Source organism: Denticeps clupeoides, chromosome 7 (assembly GCF_900700375.1).
Source record: "Denticeps clupeoides chromosome 7, fDenClu1.1, whole genome shotgun sequence".
Lineage (NCBI taxonomy): Eukaryota > Metazoa > Chordata > Actinopteri > Clupeiformes > Denticipitidae > Denticeps > Denticeps clupeoides.
The window spans coordinates 9,385,695-9,407,678 of NC_041713.1; the positions used below are offsets into that span (position 1 = coordinate 9,385,695).

The following is a 21,984-nucleotide window of genomic DNA, read 5'->3' on the forward strand; positions in this document are numbered from 1 at the left end:
TTTCTCTTCTGATTATTATTTATACGTGTAGAATAATTTTCTGTGAGTGTCACGAAGAGATGGCGTCTTCGGGAGAACCCGGCCAGCGTCTCCTGACGCGCACATGTGTGTACATGTGCGATTCCGGACGCGGAGGGAGCATATTTGAGACACATGTCCCTTGTTAAAAAAAAAAAAAAAAAACGGAACATCACACGCATTGCTCTCTAGCGGCCTGCTGCAAATATGTGTCCTCAAACGGCACGGGGACATAAAACATGGCGAGATGGATGCGACACGACTTTAAATGTGGGTCGAAATAGAAATTGGTCGTGTGCTCCACGCGCTGTTCACGCAGGAGCCGGATGTCGCAAGAAAAGACGACGTCTTCAGACACGTTTCTGTGTAAACGTTTAATACGAGTCCAGCATCAGCAGTGACAGGAGAGACGTTACAAAATGCATGGAGTTCAGAACTGGACGTAGACTGGTTTACAGCAGGGGGGGGGGGGGGGGGTCTTTAAAACATTTACAACAAAGAGGGTCCAGTTGTCGCCAAAAAGAAACCGAACGCCGGAGGAAGGAGCGACGTGCGAAGCCTGTAGTGAAGGGAAGGTGTTACTGGCTGAAGGCCTGCGTGGGAGAAGGTCCACAGTCCCTCAGAATAGAACACAGAGGAAGCAGCAGGCTCACATCGTGCAAAAGAATAAAATAATAACCGTAATGGGGAAAAAAAAACACATTTTATTGGACGATGCATTTCTCAAAGTCTCAAAGCATTCAGGACAAGGACATGTAAACAAAAGCAAACAGTTCAAAGGTTAGTTCTACCTGCTCATTCAAGTAAGAGGCTCGTCTCCCCAAAACCCGCACTTTGGGGATTATTAAAAAACGCATTCCATACAAAAAAAAAACTCAATTTGAATTGCGAGAGGGGACTTTTTTTTATAGGACAGCTAGGACAGTTGAGAAAGAAAGCGCCGCATAAGAAGCATGCTATGAAGTGTCTAAACTAACGTTTACCCTATTCGCATGTTTTACATTTACTTACAAAAAAATGAATAATACTTCATGGGATACTGGCACATTCAGCGCGATTAGGGAGACTTTGGCGAATGAAGGAATGGTCCAGAACGTATTACGTATCTAAATGGTTCGCAGGACGCTGAGAGAAACGTCTAGAAGCAGGGCTGCTCACACGTGTAACCTCAATCCGACGGGCGAAGTAAAATTAAAAAAAAAAAAAACAAGAGGACAACATCTATAGCCTGGGATTTAACTTAAAAAACAAAAAAAAAAACATCATTTTAATACCGTTTTCAGAATCCTTACAGTGAGTATTTAATAATATGATACATGATTTTAAAAAACAACAACAATGTAATAGGCCTCCCACGTACTTTCGTAATAATAATAAAAAACGAGAAGAACAATGTATTTAATTAAACCCCTGTAGACTCATTATGCCAATTAGAAAGTTAATTTGTGAAGAAACACTACACACAAGTACATCTATGATTAAAACCAACGTCATCTAACGGGGAGAGGCAATTAAATATAGTCAAAACATGTATATTTTTAAATAGGGCCTAACCTATTCGTTGACGTCGTTGTACGTCTAAATTTAAAACGTCACGAAAAAAAGAGGGGGGGGGCTTATGTTAGAAAGGAATGACTTGAGAAGTAAAAGATGAGTAAAACGCAGGCGGCGAACGCGCTCCGCGCCCGACAACTCGTAAAAAAAACACACACACACACACACACACACACACACACACACACACACACACACACACACTCCAGGCCTGCTCTAGCGAAGCGCTGGCGCAGTGCGTCAAGTAATAAATAAGTAATAAGAGTAAAATTCTGCACGAGAGGCCGGGTCTAACGTCACTCTGGTTCTGAGACCGGAGAGCTGTTGTACAAACTGGGACAGACTCTCTGCGTACAAGCTGCGTGTGTGGGTGTGTATGTGTGTGTGTGTGTGGGTGTGTGTGTTTGCATGCGTAAAGAAGCATCCCTCTCTACTCCTTCGGTTGATCCTTGTTCATTTTCTTCATTTTCATGCGTCTGTTCTGGAACCATATTTTCACTTGTCGCTCCGTCAAGTTCAGCAGTCGGGCCACCTCGTGCCTCCGGTCCCTCGTGAGGTACATGTTGAAGAGGAACTCCTTCTCCAGCTCCAGGGTTTGGTACTTGGTGTACGGGCAGCGCTTTTTCCGCGACGACCGGGCATGGAGCCAGTTAGCCGACGGGTCGTCTGTAAAAATAATCAGAAAAAAGAATAGAAAGAGAGAGAGAGAGAGAGAGGGAGAGAGGTAGATAAATACTCGGCCGCTGGGTAGGTGAAGAAGGAGGTAAATCAGTCCACCTCCGGACCCACGGCCTCCCAACACCATCAGAAAACGCTCCGTTTCGTGACACTAACGTAGATGTCCAGCTTGTTTCTTTACCCCGTGCGTGACATGGACGCGACCAGAGGCCACCAACTGTACTTCGAGCGGGACAGTCACGGCCAGACGAGGCCGCCGGGACGATGCCTCAGACTCGCTGCTGCACGGGAAAACAAATCTATAAATGTGATGAGGTTCCTTGTTTTTTACGGCCTCGTCCAAGTATCTGTCAGAAGGTGCCAATTATGGCCACGCCACCCGCTCGACTATAACTCACCAACTTCCATGCGAATGCAATTAAGCGATATTACGCACGCTTTTCATTTTCTCTCCCTACCAAAAAAAAAAAATCCCTCCACGGAACCTGCGTCCACGAACCACAAGAAATATGAACTGTTTGGGGGTTTTGGAGATGAAATATGGTTCGATAAGAGTGATGTATGGTTTTATTAAACGACTTCGATTCGATTTTAAAGCGCAACGGTTGGTGTTGAATACGGGGGTTTTTTTGTGTGCTGTGGGGAGGTTTAATCATAAAACCCTATTTATCAGAGCAAAAAGGAGACTTTTGTTCCCGCTCCTGAAAGCCACCATCACTCAGACGAAATGTTCTGGAGGCTATGGCCAAGGCCGGAAGAGAAAAGGCGCGCGGCGCGTGGAAACCCTATCGCCCCACGCCTCGAGACAGGCTCTTCAACACCAACATCAAGTGTCTACACGAGCTTCCCCGACGAGAAACGTGACGTGCAGAGGCCCTTCTGAGATTCAGTAAAGGGATCCAAACCGAGTGGGACAGGGCGACACCACCGTGGGACGTCTCTCGGAAGCGTCACCTTAACGCTCGCAGAAATTGAGCTTCCATATTAACAGGAGGGTTATTGCTCCGCGTTACGACTCAGTCGTATTTTATCTTTTCTTTCACCCCTCTCTCTCTCTCTCTCTCTCTCTCTCTCTATCTCCTTCTCGCTCTCTCTCCCCGCCTTGCTGTCCCAGCGAGCCCACATACGACAATTAATGGGGATGTTGGCTCCTCTTATAACTTAATAAACTTCAAGAGCAATAACTTTCTCCCTCTCGCGGGCCGCTGCGAGCACAAAGAGCGCACAAATTCCCAACTTCATTGCCTCCTCCTGTAGTTTATTCTGGAATGCCGCCCAGGGCAACACAAAGGGGATTTCTGTTGCGCACGGTGCATTAGAGGAGGGGGGGGGGGGGTGTTCAGCCCATCTCGCGGATACCAAATCAATGTTCGCTTCATTATCTCTACGGGCAAATTCAATTTAAATGTATTTATTTATTTCCTGTGGCGGGGTTTATTTTTTGTCAGCTTGTGATGTTCTTGTCCTTGAACCGCGCGGATGGAGATTTTTTTTTTCCCGCTTCACACGGCAGCTTTTGTGTGAGACGCGTCTGTGAATAAGGACCCAGTCTGGCCCGGTCCGAAGGTCCGATGAATCATCCGAAGCTCAAAGCCCGTTTATAAACGTAAAAAAACCCTCTGGACCATTCCTGGTCTCCCACGCTCCACCGCGGACACCGGAGCGCCCGGGCTCCATGACGAACATCCCGACGATAAGTCTTCGTCTCGGCCAGAAACGCGCGTCTCCCCGGGAGTCGCCTGCAGATTTATTCTGCGGCGCTCAAAGAGGAAAACCCCTCAAAAAAAAAAAAAAAAAGCGCAATATGATTTCTTTCCACCACCGTCATTTTATCCCCCACCCACGGGAGACGTGTGTTCTCCTTTCATTAACCCACCCAGCCGAAAGAGTGATGTGTTTTCATAAGTGCATGCACGTTTTTTTTTTTATTCTTTAAATACAAATCACGCTGCGTGGAGATTGGAAAACATCTCGCCGCGGAGCCAGACCTGGGGGCTGAACGCGGATTTTTTTTTTTTTTTTTTTGGTACAGAAATAGACGCTGGTGTGAGCAGCTTGGGTAGCAACGTTATACTGAACTGTAGTAAAAAAAAAAAAAAAAAAAAACACGATCTATATGCTGTATTTCTAGATAGATAGATAGATAGATAGATAGATAGATAGATAGATAGATAGATAGATAGATAGATAGATAGATAGATAGATAGATAGATAGATAGATAGATAGATATAGTGCTATACGTACATAACCGATCAGTCTACAAGCAGCATTCCGAATTATTAATTTACAAGCAGTGTAAACATTCGCAGATCCACGTCGCGCCGCGCACACTCGCCACGTTTTGAGCGCCGTTGTTGTTCTTCTCGTCGTTTTATTACAGCATTAAACGCTTTACACACTGTCCACTTCCTCCTTTTATAACTTACTTTGATCTGGCCCCTCTTTGTCCTCGCTACCTTCGCAAATGTCTTTATTGTCTTCGAACCCCGAGCCCTGGCCGGAATTCACGTCCCGCGCCGCGGAGGACTCCAGAATGTACTCGTGTCCGCCGATTTTGGGGGGCTCCCCGAGGTGTCCCAGAAGCGGCTCCATCTTGACCTGCCCCTGGCCGGGCATGGACTCCGTGGCTCGCGGAGCGCAGTCCAGCCAGCTGCGGAGGTATCGGGTGTCCGTGGAAGGCACGGGCTGCGCCGGGATGTACGGATGGTACACCGTGGGCAAGCTGTTGGACGCATGGGGGCTGAAGGGGCTCCAGGACGAGCTGAAGACCGGCGGTTTGGGCTGGAAGCTACAGGAAGGAAACTCGGGGTGCTCGCCGGGTCCGGGCTGCCGGGGACTGGAGTACTGCACGCTGGAGAACCGTGCCGAGGTCGGATCTTCGCTCTCGTGGCCTATGATGGAGTCGACATAATAGCTGCTCAGGGTTCCAGAAACAGACATTCTCGGACATTATACGGCGCGCGGGTCATTGAAGGGAAAACGCTGTGCGCCAGAAGTGGGTTTTTTTTTTCCCCGGGAGCTACTCCTCTCAACTCGCTCGCCAAGTAGAGCCGGGCTGCTGTGTTGTGAGCTTCCAGCGAAATGATTGGTCAGACTTTTTTCACGAGCCTGATAAAGCGTCAATTGGGCGTAAATCAATCCGCCGAGAGGGGTTGCGCGGCGCTCTCCTCCTCTGGCGCGACCCAATATTTTCCGCTCTTCGTTTTCTCTGTCTTTTCTTTTATTAAACGTGCAATAATCGCGGCGTGACTTTAACGAGGAAAATTCCGGCCCACGAAAGCCGCGCGTGAATTACGCACGACTTTCGGCGCTACCTTGCGGGCCACGTGAGAACATTAAACGCGTGAACAACGCATGATTTTCCTCCGATAGTTTGACACATAGCCCCCTGTGTTACCACGTCATAGCAATAAAGAAGCCCCCCAACCCCCGTTTTTTTTTCCGCCCCCTTCACCCCTCTTACGAATTAAACGCGAGTTTAAAGGCTCACGAATAAACACATCTTCGCCGCGCTCCATCAAAACTTTACTGCAGAATACTTCCCATGTTAATAAACCGCCGTTGTGTCATGTGATATTTTATTCGCAGGTCAAGATCGTTCTCTCCCCCCCTACGTCACCGAAGCACGGCTCGGCGGAAGGAGCGGCGAGGTAAAATAGTCCCCTATTGGGGAAATTAACTCTCGCGTGTTTATTTTCTGCTTAACGAGAGCATTAAACACCGGCGGGCGACAATCCCTCGTGTTTCTGGAAGGAAGTGCGAGGGCTCCCTTTTTTTTTTGAGTGGGTCATTTAATACTACAATAAAGTACTACATCAGGCAGCTTTGATTTTTATAGACCTGATATACTGCCTGTGGCGGGGACCGTAAACGACTCGGCTGTAGCTTTTCCTCCCATCGACTTCTCCGAGCAGCGTGCGCGGCGCGAAGCGATAGGAACGAAATGGGGCTCTTATGCAGGCTTTATTTATTTTATTTTTTTTTGTCATATGGGGACAGACATCGACGCACCACGTCGTGCTGCCAGGGGTGCAGACAGAAGCCCGTTACTTCTTACAGAACCCCTGTCCACAGCGAACGTGGCCGGCCTACCCCCTTCCCCTCCCTTTCGATCCCAACGATTATCTTTTTATGGTCTCATCAAGGGAATGGCCAACGCACCTTTTTTTTTTTACGCAACACGAGCCGAATTTATCTAGGTTTTCACCGTTATCAGCCCACTAGCGCTTAGTTGCACTTCTCACGCACTTTTTCACGGCACCCTTTCCACTGCCAGTTATCATTTTACTCGCCACACCCAATTAACAAGGAGCAAACCGTGCCAATTGCGTAATGAGAAGCATCTCTGCAACAAACTCTGCAGGAATGTCGCCTGGGCCGCAAAAAAGAAGGCTTGAAATTATCCAGCCTGCGACGCTCGTTACAATTATCCCGACCAAAAGTATTCAGCAGCCTGGAAAACACTTCCAGACCGGGCAGGATCTCGGGGGACAGAATCACATACACCGAGCAATTACCGAATTACACAACTCACCCCAAAAGCTGATTGAAATTATATATATGTATGTTCATATAATTGTCATGTCATATATGAAAATATTTTAATGATTTCAATGCCATTTTTTATATAAATCATACAGGCCCTCGGTTTGACAAATCTCAGGTTTATTTGGCCCAATTCTGATCAACTATAGGCAACGTATTCCAAACGGTGGAATAATGTTTCAGGTGCATTGTTAAAACTGTCAGCAGTTGGAATATACATTTATGTATATATAGAATATGTGTGTAAAAGTATTGAGTGATGTCCTCGTGTCGTCTTCGTTCAGGCTGACTGTCCCCTCTTCTCGAATGTTCTGGAAACGAGGTGCGCATCTGCGCGTGGGACCGGCTCTCCGAACCCAGGGAAGGGCCTTATATTCGCTTCCATACAGCTGTCAGCGTACAAAAAGGCCCGAGTTTACGACGCCAGCCGACCAACATAAATTCATTGTTGTGGCCTAAAGTGTGTTTCCCGGGGAAAAAGAACTGGTTCTGCTTCACACATCCCGTAAGGACAGAAGATGAAACGCCAAGTAGCGAAAAGTAACTGTCACGTGGCGTCGCGATAATCCCGTTTAATAAAAAACTAAATGTTTTTAACTGCTGCATATTTGCATGGATGCATTTGCTTGCCCGTGTAAATTATTGTCGCGCCTTCCGAAAAACTGGAAAACAAAGATTTTTACATTTACATTTATGGAATTTATCAGACTCCCTTGAAAGCGTCTTACAGTCGGATCCTGCTACACCGGACTGTACATGAATGTTTTATAAGAACCTCTTGTATTTTTGCTCTTATTGTTATGACTATTATTATTATTGGTTTTGTTACATATGACATTGTTTTGCTAAATAAAATTTCTGATTGAATACCTGGACCTTCCTTTCAGTATCGGGAGGCTGTCGAGTTATTAACGAATTAACCTCAAGCCCGAAATCAGTCGTTTTGAATCGTGTCAGATATTCTTTGAGGTTTTAGACGAGGTCCTGGTTGGTACCGAGGCTTTTAGAGTCTTAAAATCCAACGAAAAAAAACCCCAACAACTAAAGTTAATGTCAATGTCAGAAGCTCAACCTTCACCGGAAAAAACGATATCAGAATATCCGGCCTGCGGTGTGTTCGTATTTAATGCATTGGTCTTCGGCCGTGATGTTGTGTTTTGGTTTTAATATGCGCAGATGCACAATAAAAACACGTAAACAGTTCACTTTTCCCCCATTTTTTCCACGGTGGAGAAAGTGTGGGTGCGCTCTCGGTTTGGGGTGTCGCAGGGGAAATGGTCTGAGACGGGCAATGTGCAATATACAAAACCAGAACCGCGCCCGGAACGTCGAGTTCAAGAAGTAAAGGGGAATAACAACAGCGCCGCCTTGTCCTCGGCGTGCTAATTTACTACCAGGGAGCGGTGCGTGGAACGTGGAACGTGGAACGTGGGACTTCGCCTCTCCGGCCGTCGAAGTGATTAAGATGCGCGCCGCTCGACAGGGAGAACGAACCTGTCGAGAATTACGCATCACGGTGGGAACAAACCTTTTTCCAGAGCTGGTCCTCACCAGATCCCAGTCCGGCGTGGATCCCAGAGGGAGGGCGGGGGCGCTTTTCACTGGAGTAACTCAGGCAGTTTCAGGTTCCTGCGATTTCAAACTCCAGGCCAACAACTTGAAACTACCTAAATTACCGAACAGCTCCGTCCTCCTGGCCCAGGAGCAGATGCACAAAGACAATTATTATTCTTACATTTTCCCCGTCGAAGACGCTGCGCCGGACCCTCCAGATCCCCCGTCGTGCCGGGTTATGAAATATGGTTTCAACACGGCGTGCTTGCTGCTGCTTTGTGGCGTGAAAGTACGAGAAAAGGCCGAGTTGGAGCAGCACAAGATCCAGGCAGGACGGCGCAGGCGGCGAAAACCGAGCAGGAGCGTAACGGTGTTCAGTGTAGAAATACATACAACACAAGTGTTGCGTTGATCGGTTGTATAACGTCACATCGGGTATCAAAGGTACCCCCGACCCCCCACCCCCCACGGTAGGCCCGGAAGGCCAGACGGTTGGCAGGGGTCGCGAAGCGCACAAAGGCGTTGGCGTTCGGAATTGCGGGGTGAACGTTGACTTTCGGCTCCTGCTATTACCACCACTGCCGCCAACGATTTTCACATCTCATCTTTCATCTTCCATCTTCCATCTTTCATCTTCCTGTCGTCAGCAGCCAAATGCGTTTATTTCAAAGGCTTCTCGTGACATCCATTCTTTTTTTCCTTCTTTTCTTTTCCACAGTATACCAATTATAACTTTAAACTTCCGGTATATTCAAATGTTTGTTAAATAAATCAAAAAGAACAGAATAAAATGCGCAACGTTCCCAAACGTTAATTTCTGTCTGAAGCACATTTGTTACTTTATTGAAAAACAGGTCTCCAATTCTCATTCTGTTTCCAGCAAGATGGGAACCGACACGTTTCCTCGTGGATGATGCTTCCTCTCTGCGCCACGCAAAACAAGCTTTACAAAATATTCACGTTTTATTTGACTTTTTTTTTTCACTATTTGTGCTTCAACCTTCAGTTGTTCCAGTAATAATACGATAAAAAACGACATTCTGTTACACATCCATGCATCTTAAATAATAAATAAAATAGTGCTCACGTGACAAGTCCTTTTATCAAAAAAAAATGTCCCCGAAAGTTGGAGGAGGAGGAGGAGCTGGCGACCTTCTGGAAACCGTAAATCTGACGGGGAAATAATTGAACAAAATTGAATTTTGCGTTTTAAAACGCGCAGCGCGGTTTCGCGCGTCAGGGCCAATCGCTGTGAAGTAGAAGCAGCAGGTCGGCTCGGTCGTGGCCCGCGACATCCCGTCAGGCGGGAAAGCGCGTCCTCCTCTCCCTCGCCATCCTCTTCAGCTTCATCCGGCGGTTCTGGAACCAGATCTTGACCTGGCGGTCGGTGAGGTCGACGCTGCGGCTGATCTCGAGGCGGCGCTCTCGAGTCAGGTACATACTGAACAGGAACTCCTTCTCCAGCTCCAGGGTCTGGTGTTTGGTGTAGGGGCAGCGCTTCTTCCTGCCCGCCCGGGCGCACAGCCACGGAGCCGCGTCTTCTCCCACTGGGAAGGGGAGAGAGAGAGAGAGAGAGAGAGAGAGCGGTTCGTTTCACCACGAGCAGAGCGCCATTTATCTTTTTATGACGGGAAATAATAATCACTCCAACCCGAGGAAGAAAGAAATGCACCAACAGTATCATTTACGCTATGTGGAGTCAGAACCTTTACCGCCACGACCACGCAAAAACAGACACGGACGAATATACATGACGTGGAAAATGCAGCTCTGTAAACGAAACTGTCCATATCTGCCACTGAAAGGTAGATCCTGAGCTGCATTTGTTCATAATTCAGTGCTGAGTGTGTGTGTGTGTGTGTGTGTGTGTGTGTGTGAGAGAGAGAGAGGAGAGAATCCCACTTTCCATTAAATTGAACGTCACAAAAAATAATTTCAAATGACTTTAAACCAAGAGCCTTTGCGCTTAAAATTACTTTCACGCACGGTGACGTCGTGACTCTGCGCGCGCTTAAATTAACGTTACGATATGAATAAAAAATGGGACAACACTGACCAAGCTAGTTGTGGCCAATTGATAAAATATCGATTTCAGTCTGCTGGAATACAGCCGAGGTCGGAAATGTTTGTAAGGTATAAAAATGTCTCTCTCTCTCTCTCTCTCTGCCCCCCTCTTCGTTTTGTTGGACAGGACATGTCTGCTTCCGGACAGCATTGTGAAGCCGCCTTTTAGTGCGCGTCGTAAAGGCATAAAACGCAACAGTCGTGGCGGGATTTTATATCCCCAATATAAGGCGACAATCGCGCGACTTCCTTCCGTCCTTCTCATCTTTTCAGACGTGGCCGTGTGGCTGCGCGTATCGAACCGTGTCGATTTATTGTTCCACGCTGCGCGTGTCTCGCTCTCCAGACGTCCCTCGATTTTTACTCACCCACCTTGTGCCTCCTGCAGAAGTTCGGCGAGGGGCTCCTGTGTCTCCTGGTTCTCGGGGCTCGGGTCCGAGTCTTCGGTGTCGGTTCGGTTGGTGTCTCCCCGTGCTTTTGGATTTCCGGTGCCACCGCCCGTGAGCGCGCGGGCCGGGGACACGTCCGGACTGTCACATCCGGCGGGGGCGAGGAAACCCGTGCAGGGCGGCTCCTCGCGGAAATGACCCCGAAACGGAGCCCCGCCGCCATTCTCGGGACCGGCGAGAACCGGAACCTCCGGCAGCGACAGGAAGAGCGCGTCCGAGTCCAGATGGAAAGAGGAGGGGCCGCCGAAAGCGTCCACCTGGACGGGGTTCAAGTGCGGCGGCTCGGGCCAGCTCGCCTGGAGGAAATTCGGGTCGCGGCCGGACGGGGACAGCCAAGGGTTCTGGACGCGTCCGCACGGGTCGGGGGGAACCCCGTCGGCGAACGCGGCGAAGGCGGAGGTTTCAGGGCACGACATTGCCGGGCATGTTTTGACGAGGACGAGGGGGTCGCTGTCACCATCCGACCACCGCAGCGTCCGCTGGCTGCTTCCTGTGAAAGGAGCCCAATGGCGCGCGGGGTTCACGGGCAAGCTCCTCCCCATGCGGCGCCAGGCTCCGGCGCTCCCGACACAGCAAGTCCGTGCTCACAAAACCCACTAAGCCACTAACACGCACGTGGAATTACTCGATCCGCTTTAAATGATTTCGACACATTTTTTTTTACGTTCCGTGACTAGTTCATCTCTTGTCGTTTTTTTTCTAATTCTGTTGCGCAATGCAGGCTTGCTTGACTATAGGCCCGATATAATATAACGTCCAAATGCATCCTTTACCAAAAATATCAGACAAAAGCGCACAAGCCGAAGTCAAATGTCACCCATGCAGGACGCATTTGGTTTTGTCGGATTCAATTAAAAACGGTAATTGCCAAGCCGACCCGAGATGGATAAAATACAAAAAAAAAAACTGTGGCAGAGAAATCTAAAACGAAACACACATGACGTCACCCCGATATTCCTCGTTCACGTTCACGCCGATGCTATTCTAGCGTTTTACTTTGATATTTTACATTGTGCAAATGTACAAGATGTGAAAAAAATTCTCTTTAATTTAAGAAACCCCGTGTGGGGTTTCCAATATTTTAAACTACATTGAACAACACTATTCCGCTGATAATCAATCGAATGCGAGCTCGTTTTACGTGAAAAAAAAAACTTTTTCAGTGTGATTGAGGTTTATTATACGATAGAATTCTCTTAATATACGCACTGCGGGGTTTTTTTTTTCACAGCCTGTACATATTTTTTTTGTATTTCGTTGGTTTCGTCACTGAATTTGAAGGCAGGAACATGTCGTGGTCTAATCTACTAAGCATTTATAAACCTTTGTGAGAAATGTAACATTTTGAGTGAAATTGCGGAAAACGTAAATATGTCCTAAAAAGACCATTAAAAAACGCTCTATTGCTCCCAGTCATGCCGATTTTTACTTAATTTTGTATAATTATCTGGACTGTTTCGTATTCGGGGATACATTCTTGAATTTTAAGAAATATCAGCTAAATTGAAAGTTTGCTGTCGAATTGCATCCCCTCCGTCACCCCCAGGTGTCGCTGTGAGCCACGTGATGGCTGCGGCTGAACCAAATCCACGTTGAAAGTCAAATCTTTGCCGCCGACAATCCGAACCGATTTACTCGCCAATACTCATTTAAACTATCTTATTTAAGATTAAATATCAGCTGCAAAAAATTTCAGTGGCTACATGTGTATATTTTATTATTTCGTTTATTTAATTTCATTAGTGATCAACAATGTTTTGTTCAACTTAAACGAAATGCTCTAAATGGACATTCGTGCTTTTAAATTGAATTAAATTATTTTCCTTTAAATAAAAAACATCAGCATCACAAAAATGTACAGATGAAAATTACAGTAAAATAGTAAAAGTAATCAAATCCTGAATGATTCCGATTTCGGATGTGTAACCAAACAAAAAATTCGAGTGATTTTTTTATTATTTAGTTTCTACATTAGTATATTTTTAAGCAACAAATACGGAGCGTTTACCTCCCGACGCACGGACATATTAAAGCTACATAACTAAAATTCTAACAATAAAACAAACGATGGTTTACTAAATTCTATCCAAAACGGAACTTTTCAAACAAGCAAGGACGCATCTTACGAGATACAATTTCAGAAGCTGAGAAGCTCAAACGGATCAAACTGTTCCACGTGCGCCGATTCTGTGATTTAAAGTAAATCTTCTAGTTCACGCGAGTTACGATTTCTCCAAGCAAATTATCCTTTTCCATCTCCCCAAGATAATGACCAACGTGCAATCCCCCGTGTCCGTGAAATCGTGTTCATTAACAGCTGGACCGTTCGTACCTGACGTCAGGCCTGAGGTCTTCCGCGCGCCCTGCGACACAGTTGTCGCCGCGAATCTGCCGTCACGCCGTTGAAACATCTGCGGGATGAAGCTGTGGTCCTGGCTGTACGAACGAATATTCCTCGCATTCCTTTCGCCATAATGACAAACAGAATCGCCGGGGTCGGACCATCTAAGTCAAGCTCGTATAACCGTAGCCATGACGACGAAGCCCCCTTCGGTTGCAATAAAGTTTTACTGCAGAAAGGGATTCTCGATGCCATGCCCCTGGAATCTTTCCCTCCAAAGCCCGCATTGTGTCTCGTGTCGCTGTTTTAAAGAGCTGCTGGCTGCTCCAAAACGACGAAAACTTTGAACATTCACAACTCTGAATGTGCACAGCAGATGAACTCATCTTGTTTCGGGGGAAATACTGTTCATTTCCGGCGCCGTTTCCTCATCTCGCCATCTCGCAGCGAAGAACAAACGCGTTCATTAGGCCTAACCTAATGCTGCAAAATCCTCAAGCAGAGAGTACTGAATCGGAGCACTGTCTCCCTGCAGCATGGGCACAATGACATTATTACACGCTGCAGATGCAGCTCATGCGGAGGTCGTATCAAAGCATTCCAGGTTTGGTACACTAATGCAAGTCAACATCAAACGTGGCGGGATGAAATTAATGGCTGAGTGTCTGACACCACTTGGGACAGCCACCAGAACCCGTCCTGCAAACAATTACAAGTTCACATGCTTCCTATAAATCCTCCTGGGCCTCGCCCGTCACACTGAGGCCAACGTGCACACGAACACAGAAGGGTCATGGAATCAGTCCAGTTTCAAATCTAATTTCAGTCGTCCTTTCGCATCTTTGAGGAGGAAAAACACAGTGTGAAAAGGTGTGTGTGTGTGTGTGTGTGTGTGTGTGTGTAGCGCAGTATGAATCCCCACATACATGCAATACGTTTCAAAAGATCGGGCGGCCCTTTGTTCCTGTTTATAGTATAAAGAATCCATATTTATTTAATTAAACATTACACAGAATAACGTATTCATTACAACTCAAACAGGGATGTTGCTTCTCAGCAGATTATCAACCATCAGTCCCTTCAAGACGTCTCCGACTTTTTTTGGTGACGTGACCTAAAATGCGTGTTAAGTAAAAATTGGGTGTGTTCCTATGGAATGCAAGAAGCTGGAAAACAGGGAGTTAAAGTCGTCTTTGTACTCGTGAAGCTCAGAAGAGAACTCTGTCAGTCCGTGGTGCAGTGGGTTAAAGCCGGACCAGTGCATATTTCATACTGCTTCATGTGTTTCTAATCCTGCTGGTGCTCGTATATTTAAAGTAGTGCAGGTTCACTGTTTATGGTGGACACTGCCTTATATATTATGGCATCATCCCAAAAGACGACACTTGTCTCAAATCCCACTTACTACCACTGTGTCCCTGAGCAAGACACTTAACCCTAAGTCCAGGGGGGGACTGTCCCTTTAACTACTGATTGTAAGTGGCTCTGGATAAGGGCGTCTGATAAATGCTGTAAATGTAGTTAATTGCTGTGTTAATTTTTGGATAGTAATCAGCGAGTCAATAATTAATGCTGAAGCTACATGAAGTGGCTGTGTAGACCTGAATGTGAGTCCCAGGGAGGCTGACGTGTTCATTTTACCTTTAAATTTTTGAAAATGAAAGTGAAGTGATTGTCATTGTTATACACTGCAGAAATGTGTCCCCTGCTTTTAACCATCACCCTTGGGGAGCAGTGGGCAGCCATGACAGTCGCGCGACAGGGAGCACGACTGATGAACGTTGTCCAGACTTGTAGCTCACCTTGTGAAAAGCCATTCTTTTTCTTTTAGCCATAGACTAACCAGCTTAAAGTGCTCCACTGACCGCCACAGAAGATCCTTCCTTCCCCCCCGCCATTAAACTCTACAACTCCTCATTCAGTCACGCACAAAAATCTGTGCAATAGCCTGCTGCTTCTGCGGTACATTTATTTATTATCGGTTAAAACTATAATTGTGTGGAAAAACTACATTATTTGCTATGAGGTGCAACAGTCTTCTAAATGTGTTCATTTAGACCTTTTTTTTTTTTTTATTGTGTCTCTGTGTTTTGTCTCTTTCTGTGTCCTTGTGTGCTGTGGCAGTAATTAAAGTTTTCTGATTTTCTGATCACTGTGTACTTTGAAAAGAATGCCCTCATCGACATGTTAATGCAGGTAGAAGGCCAGCGGAGAAAAATCATCACCTGAACCTTGCTGCAGCACTTACTTATTATCTGGATAATGTGCAATGCATGCAAATACAAATAGCATGCATGTAAATGCTGCTGCATCCATTTAAATGCCACTGCTTTCTAGTCTTAACATTTTAGTAGAGAGATGCTCATTAAGGTGTAAGAGCAAAGATACATGCCTTCATATTTCCCTTTATTATTCACTTACTAGAAATGATTACTGCAGCAACATGGAATATGGATCTGCCAACATGAAAAACAACACAAAAAGTATAAATAACAACTTGTAGGACGAATAAAATTATTCTCTGAGCTTATCTTAAATTTAACTGAGGGAACTATTTGCTTTCAACTATTTGAGATAATACTTTGTTTTTGGATCATAACCCATAAGACAGTCACCTTTCAAAAACACTTTAATGATTCATGAGCATGAGCCTCCTAATTAAAAAGAATAAAAAATAATTTAGACCATCTTCCTCTTCCTAACCCTCTTTTTTGTGAGAACTGTGAGAGGAAAAAGAAATAGCATGTGTGGAAGCTTCTGCTGCAGTTGCTTAATGACATAACAAAATATGAAGAATTCTGTTTCCAAATAATAGCAATCCATTTTCATCATCAGAATTGTGTCTTGATGAAAGACTACACACATGAGTATTGGTAGCCTAGTGGGGGACACACACTCGCCTATGAACCAGAAGACCCAGGTTCAACCCTCACTTACTACCACTGTGTCCCCTTTTACTGTGTCCTCTACTTTCACCCTTGGTGAGCAGTGGGCAGCCATGACAGGCGCCCGGGGAGCAGTGGGTGGGGATGATGCTTTACTCAGTGGCACCTTGGCGGTTTGGGATTTGATTACGGGTTGTTAAAGGAGTTAAGATGGAGAGTCAAGTGGGAGCAGAAACATTTTTTAGGAACAACTTGTCTGAACCCAATTGTGTGACGAGAGTGAAGTCCCATGAGCATCGTACCCCTCGTACCATCGTACTACAGATTCTGTCTCCCCTCAACACTTAGTCCATATGGCTAAGAAGATCACTTGATGTCACATCAGAGGGAATTCAGTATTGCAAATGCTTTCCCATGCTCATCAAACATCAAAGAACACTGTGTACAGTTAATCGGATGCTGTAGCAATGTACATTAATAACTATTAACTAAACAACAGCACATGTTTCATTTCCTTCTTCACTTTATGGAAGCCATACTACATGAGGCACACGCGGCATGCAGAGGGCATGGAAGCTGATGTCAGTTCACACATCACTCCAGGTAGTAGACAGTGGTGGCCTAGCGGTTAAGGAAGCGCCCCAGTAATCAGAAGGTTGCAGGTTCGAATCCCGATCTGCCAAGGTGCCACTGAGCAAAGCACCGTCCCCACCGTCCCCGTGCTCCCTGGGTGCCTGTCATGGCTGCCCACTGCTCACTCAGGGTGATGGGTTAAATGCAGAGGACAAATTTCACTGTGTGCACTGTGTGCTGTGCTGCTGTGTATCACATGTGACAATCACTTCACTTAAAGATGTCAAGGGATGTGTAAAATTCAACCATATTCCACACGATGTTCTTTATTGACATCATTGTAATGCTGTCTATCAACACAGAGTTTTCACGTACATAGGAAGTTGTCCCAGAGAGTTTTTGGTCTTGCTGACTGGATAGTTTGTTTTACATTTTTATTTACACGCCAGGCCGATTGGTGGCGCTGTAACCCGAGAGCTAACCGGAGAGCACGTGTACACTGCGCAATGAAAACGCGTTAGAATAAAGAGATCTGTCGGAATGTCAGCTACTTTCGGAAACACGTGGACATTTCGGAAAGTGGCGGCGATGCTGAGCGTGCTGGGACGCCAGGACTTATGCAGCACGTCCCTCCCGAGACCCCCGGTCGTGGCCGAGCGCTCCCCGTCCCACACGTTCCGGCTGGAGGGCGCGGTGTGGACGAGTTTGGAGAGACACGTTGCAGCAGGGGATGGATGTCGCGGCGGCGACGGAGACGGACTAAGACCTGACGGTGACCGCGGATTCAGCGTTGACTAACATGGGCGAAGAGGAATGTGTGTAAAGACTTAAGGAAACGCACCCCTGTCTGCGCCCACACGTCTCCAAGACGCACGGGGGCGATCGGCGCGTCTTACCTACAGACGTCTAATTTCGTGCGTTTTCGTGTCTTCACTGTCGATAGTGTGATAGAAGTGACTTTATTCGAAAGAAACCAGTGCTGCCAACTTTTCCAGAGATCTTTTCCAAAAACCTTTTACTGTTAAAAAAAAAAAAAGCTTTTGCTGTTAATTTTACATTTACAGAATTTATGAGACACTCTTATCCAGAGTGACTTACAATCAGTAGTTACAGGGACAGTCCCCCTGGAGCCACTCAGGGTTAAGTGTCTTGCTCAGGGACACAGTGATAGTAGGTGAGATTTAAACCTGGGTCTTCTGGTTCATAGACGAGTGTGTTACCCACTAGGCTACTACCACCCATTTTAACCATTACACCATGGAGCCGACAATTAGCAACTTCTTACAGCTTTGAATTGCAAAACATATGTAATACAGCATGTTTCTATTGGGCAGTGGTGGCCTGGTTGCCGGTTCGAATCCCGATCCGCCAGGGTACCAGGGTAAATTTGAGAACACGACTATACCACATATTGGGGCAGTGGTGGCCTAGTGGTTAAGGAAGCGGCCCCGTAATCAGAAGGTTGCTGGTTCGAATCCCGATCTGCCAAGGTGCCACTGAGGTGCCACTGAAAAAAGCACCGTCCCCACACACTGCTCCCCGGGTGCCTGTCATGGCTGCCCACTGTTCACTCAGGGTGATGGGTTAAATGCAGAGGACAAATTTCACTGTGTGCACTGTGTGCTGTGCTGCTGTGTATCAAGTGTGACAATCACTTCACTTTCATATTGGCCTGCATATTTTCAAACCTGTTTGGAATACTCATCTTCAACACTTCGAAAACATTCTTCTCCCTCCTCTTTTTTTTTTTTTCCCTCCCCCTAAATTTCCGATTGATCCCACTTCCAGTCACAGCTTCTACAGCTGCCGACAAGTGCCACTGAGCAAAGCACCGTCCCCACACACTGCTCCCCGGGCGCCTTTCATGGCTGCCCACTGCTCACTAAGGGTGATGGGTTAAAAGCAGAGGACACATTTCACTGTGTGCACCATGTGCTGTGCTGCTTTGTATCGCAATGACAATCAATTCACTTCATTGAGGAGTGTGTACAGGAGGGAACACCTCTCTGCCTGCCATGTGTAAGGCATAATTGATCGATCAATCGTGTTTGGCCTGACTCAATGGGCAGCCAGATCAGACAGATAAAATAGATTTTGAGGAATTGGAGAGTGTGTGAAGACACACAGATGTGTTGGCAGCTCTGAGAAATGGACTGATCCAATTGGTTGTACTTGATGTACCAGATTACTGTGCACATTAACGCCAAATGTACTTAAATATTCTCATGTCAAAACTTTAGTTTTTTACTGCAAACCTGTTTGATCTTAATCATATTGCAGGAAACTATGGTGTTCATGTAGGGTACATTTATAGGTCATTTGTTGCTGCAAAAATCCTTAAATGCAGTGTGTCCACAAAAAAAGAAAATAATGTTAAACCTGATTTTCTCTTGTTGTCCAATGCCATGATCCATTTTGGGTATTTTGTGTGTGTTTCACCTTGTCCGTGCGGATCGAGCTATTCTATGTTTCGGCAGAGTTTTACTGCAACCATACGTTTTGCAATCTAACGTTTCTGTAGCAGGATACCGCACTCAAACAGACCAACTCCAACATAGGAACAGACAGGTTCGATTTCAGGGCGGGCAGCTCGTCACGTTCAAATGTCAACTTCACAGAGATTTTTATGAAAGTGAATCGCACACAATGAAAATGTGTCCTCTGCTTCTAACCCATCACCCTTGGTGAGCAGTGGTCAGCCATGACAGGCGCCCGGGGAGCAGCGTGTGGAAGTATCACTTCAGTGGCACCTTGGCGGTTTGGGATTGGAACCCACAACCTAACGATTACGAGTCCACTTCCTTACCTGCTAGGCCACCACTGCCTCATATATAGGCATATTTATAGGCGTTGAGTGGTTGCTGGTTGACACAAATGTCACTCCTGCTTCACCACAATTATTAAATATATAAGCAAGTTTTTGTTTACAAAATTTAGATGTAGTTAAAATTTTTGCATCTTAACTGTAATTCATTTTTTTAAATTAACTGTTACATGTTACTCATTACCCCCCCCCCCCCCCCCCCCCCCCCCCCCCCCCCCCCTACACACACACACACACATACACAAATAAAGGGAACACAAGAATAAGACATCCTAGATCTGAATTAATAAAATATTCTAATGAAATACTTTGATTTTTACATGTGCTGACAACAAAATCACACAAAAATAATTGATGGAAATTAAATTAATTAAGTCATGGATGTCTGGATTTGGAGTCACACTAAAAATGAATGTGGAAAAACACACTTCAGGCTGATTCAACGTTAATGTATTGTCCTTAAAACAAGTCAAAATGAGATTCAGTAGTGTATGTGACCTATACGTGCCTGTATGACCTCCCTGCAATGTCTGGGCATGCTCCTGATGAGGAGGCTGATGGTCTGGCAGAGGTGGCTGAGGGATCTCCTCCCATACCTGGACTTAAGTATCTACCAACTCCTGGACAGTCTGTGGTGCAATGTGGTGTTGGTTGATGGAGCGAGACTTGCAGGAACTGCTGACACTCCAGCCACATGAGGTCTAGAATTCTCTTGAACTGCACCAGCATAAGAGTCAAGTTTACCTCTGGTGAGCACATGGAGGGCTGTGCAGCCCTCAAAGAAATGCCACCCCACACCATTACTGACCCAAAGTGTTGAGAATGTTGCAGGCAGCAGAACATTCTCCATGATGTCTCCAGATGTACTGGCCTGTATTCTAGTAGTGCCTCCATGCTCTGGTCACTACACTTAAAGACACAGCAAACCTTCATCCTGGATGAGCTGCACTTCCTGAGCCACTTGTGCGGGTTGTAGACTCCGTCTCATGCAGTGATGTTACGCTATGTACCGTAATTCCAATATTACAAATGCACAATTTGTCCATGTTGACTTTTGATTATTGTGCAAAAAAAACAGGTAACAGACATTGTATTTATTCTCAGCCATAAAGCTGGATAAAGCCCTTGTCTGTATGATAGTGAAGGATAAACAGCCCTTCAGTATATTGGATTCAGGAAATTTGTTTCCAGACTGGATCCCTATTATGTTCTCCCTACAAGGCAGGTGTGTATGGTTGGATGCATGAAAGACATGAGTACTTTATTGTACGGCTCACAATTCAGCACTATATATTTGTGGTGGCCTAGCGGTTAATGAAGCGGCCCCGGTTCGAATCCCGATCCGCCAAGGTGCCACTGAGGTGCCACTGAGCAAAGCACTGTCCTGTCATGGCTGCCCACTGTTCACTCAGGGTGATGGGATAAATGCAGAGGACAAATTTCACTGTGTGCACCGTGTGCTGTGTATCACATGTGACAATCACTTCACTTTACTTTACTTTACTTACTCTTTTAGGTTCTGAAGGCCTTGGTGGAGGCCGAGTATGAGTCAGGCAAGGAGAAGGCTATAGCTAAAGTGGAAAAGGTGGCTGCTGTTAAACTTACGTCTGACATGCGGACATCCACAACATGGATGCCTACCTGGCTGTAACATGCCATTTTGTGGGTGAGAAAACCACGCTCAGTTCAGTGCTGTTGGGAGTGCAGGCATTCCCCCAATCACACACTGCAGAAAATATAGCTTGTGTGAAAGCTTCCCTGATGGAGGAATGGGGAATCACTAATAAGGTGACATGTATGGTCACTGATTGTGGTTGCCTGTGTGAGAGAGCTGAAGCATCATATTTGCATTGCACACACACGTTTAATCTGATTGCGAAGAAGGCTCTTGACCAACACCCTGTGCTCATTGGCATCCGGGCCAAAACAAGGAAGCTGGTTGGCTACTTTAGAAGCAGCACCAGTGCTAAGTTATGCTCTTTCCCTTTATTCCAATTACATAAGAACACAAATAGTTTGTCTGTGTCCCTACTGCAGTGATTTAATGGCCTACTTATTTGTATCTTTACAGGAGAAGCTTACACAAGTGCAGCTTCATCTGGGGATGGAGAAAATGACGCTAATGCAAGAAGAGGAGACCAGATGGAACAGAACATATTTCATGCCGCAACATTTGGTTGCCACTGTGCCAGTAGGAGCAGTGTTAGCTGTGCTACAACATGACGTCCCCTTTTTAACACTGGATGAGTTCAACATTGCTGAAGGGTGCCTTTTGTCACAACCATGTTGGCATGACGAGGCAGGTGCACGGTAGGAGGACGAAGAGGTGACGAGAAGACGACATGACATCACAAAACCGGGGTTTAATGGTGTTGCACAAGACAGGGGAGACATCAGAGATGCTGGTGAACATGGAACATAACTTCAAAGACCTGACGCCGAACAGAAACGAACAGGGCAGCTTTATACATTTGACACAGGTGAAAACTATTAGGGAA

The 21,984-nt window shown here is 46.2% G+C and overlaps 2 protein-coding genes across 2 annotated transcripts; both read right to left on the reverse strand.

Moving 5' to 3' along the window:
* Positions 1-1,306: 1,306 nt before the first annotated feature.
* Positions 1,307-5,317, reverse strand: hoxb9a (homeobox B9a). Its single transcript, XM_028985172.1, has 2 exons — positions 4,678-5,317; positions 1,307-2,238 (listed from the first exon to the last, which is right to left on the reverse strand). Exons 1-2 carry the CDS (start codon positions 5,189-5,191, stop codon positions 2,003-2,005), a joined length of 750 nt encoding a protein of 249 aa, XP_028841005.1. The 5' UTR covers positions 5,192-5,317; the 3' UTR covers positions 1,307-2,002.
* A 3,958-nt stretch (positions 5,318-9,275) lies between these two features.
* Positions 9,276-10,883, reverse strand: LOC114793793 (homeobox protein Hox-D9-like; the record flags this gene model as incomplete). The annotated part of the gene is made up of 2 exons (XM_028985924.1): positions 9,276-9,897; positions 10,787-10,883. Coding segments are annotated over 2 exons (345 nt in total), but the record flags the coding sequence as incomplete, so codon positions are not given.
* Positions 10,884-21,984: the final 11,101 nt, after the last annotated feature.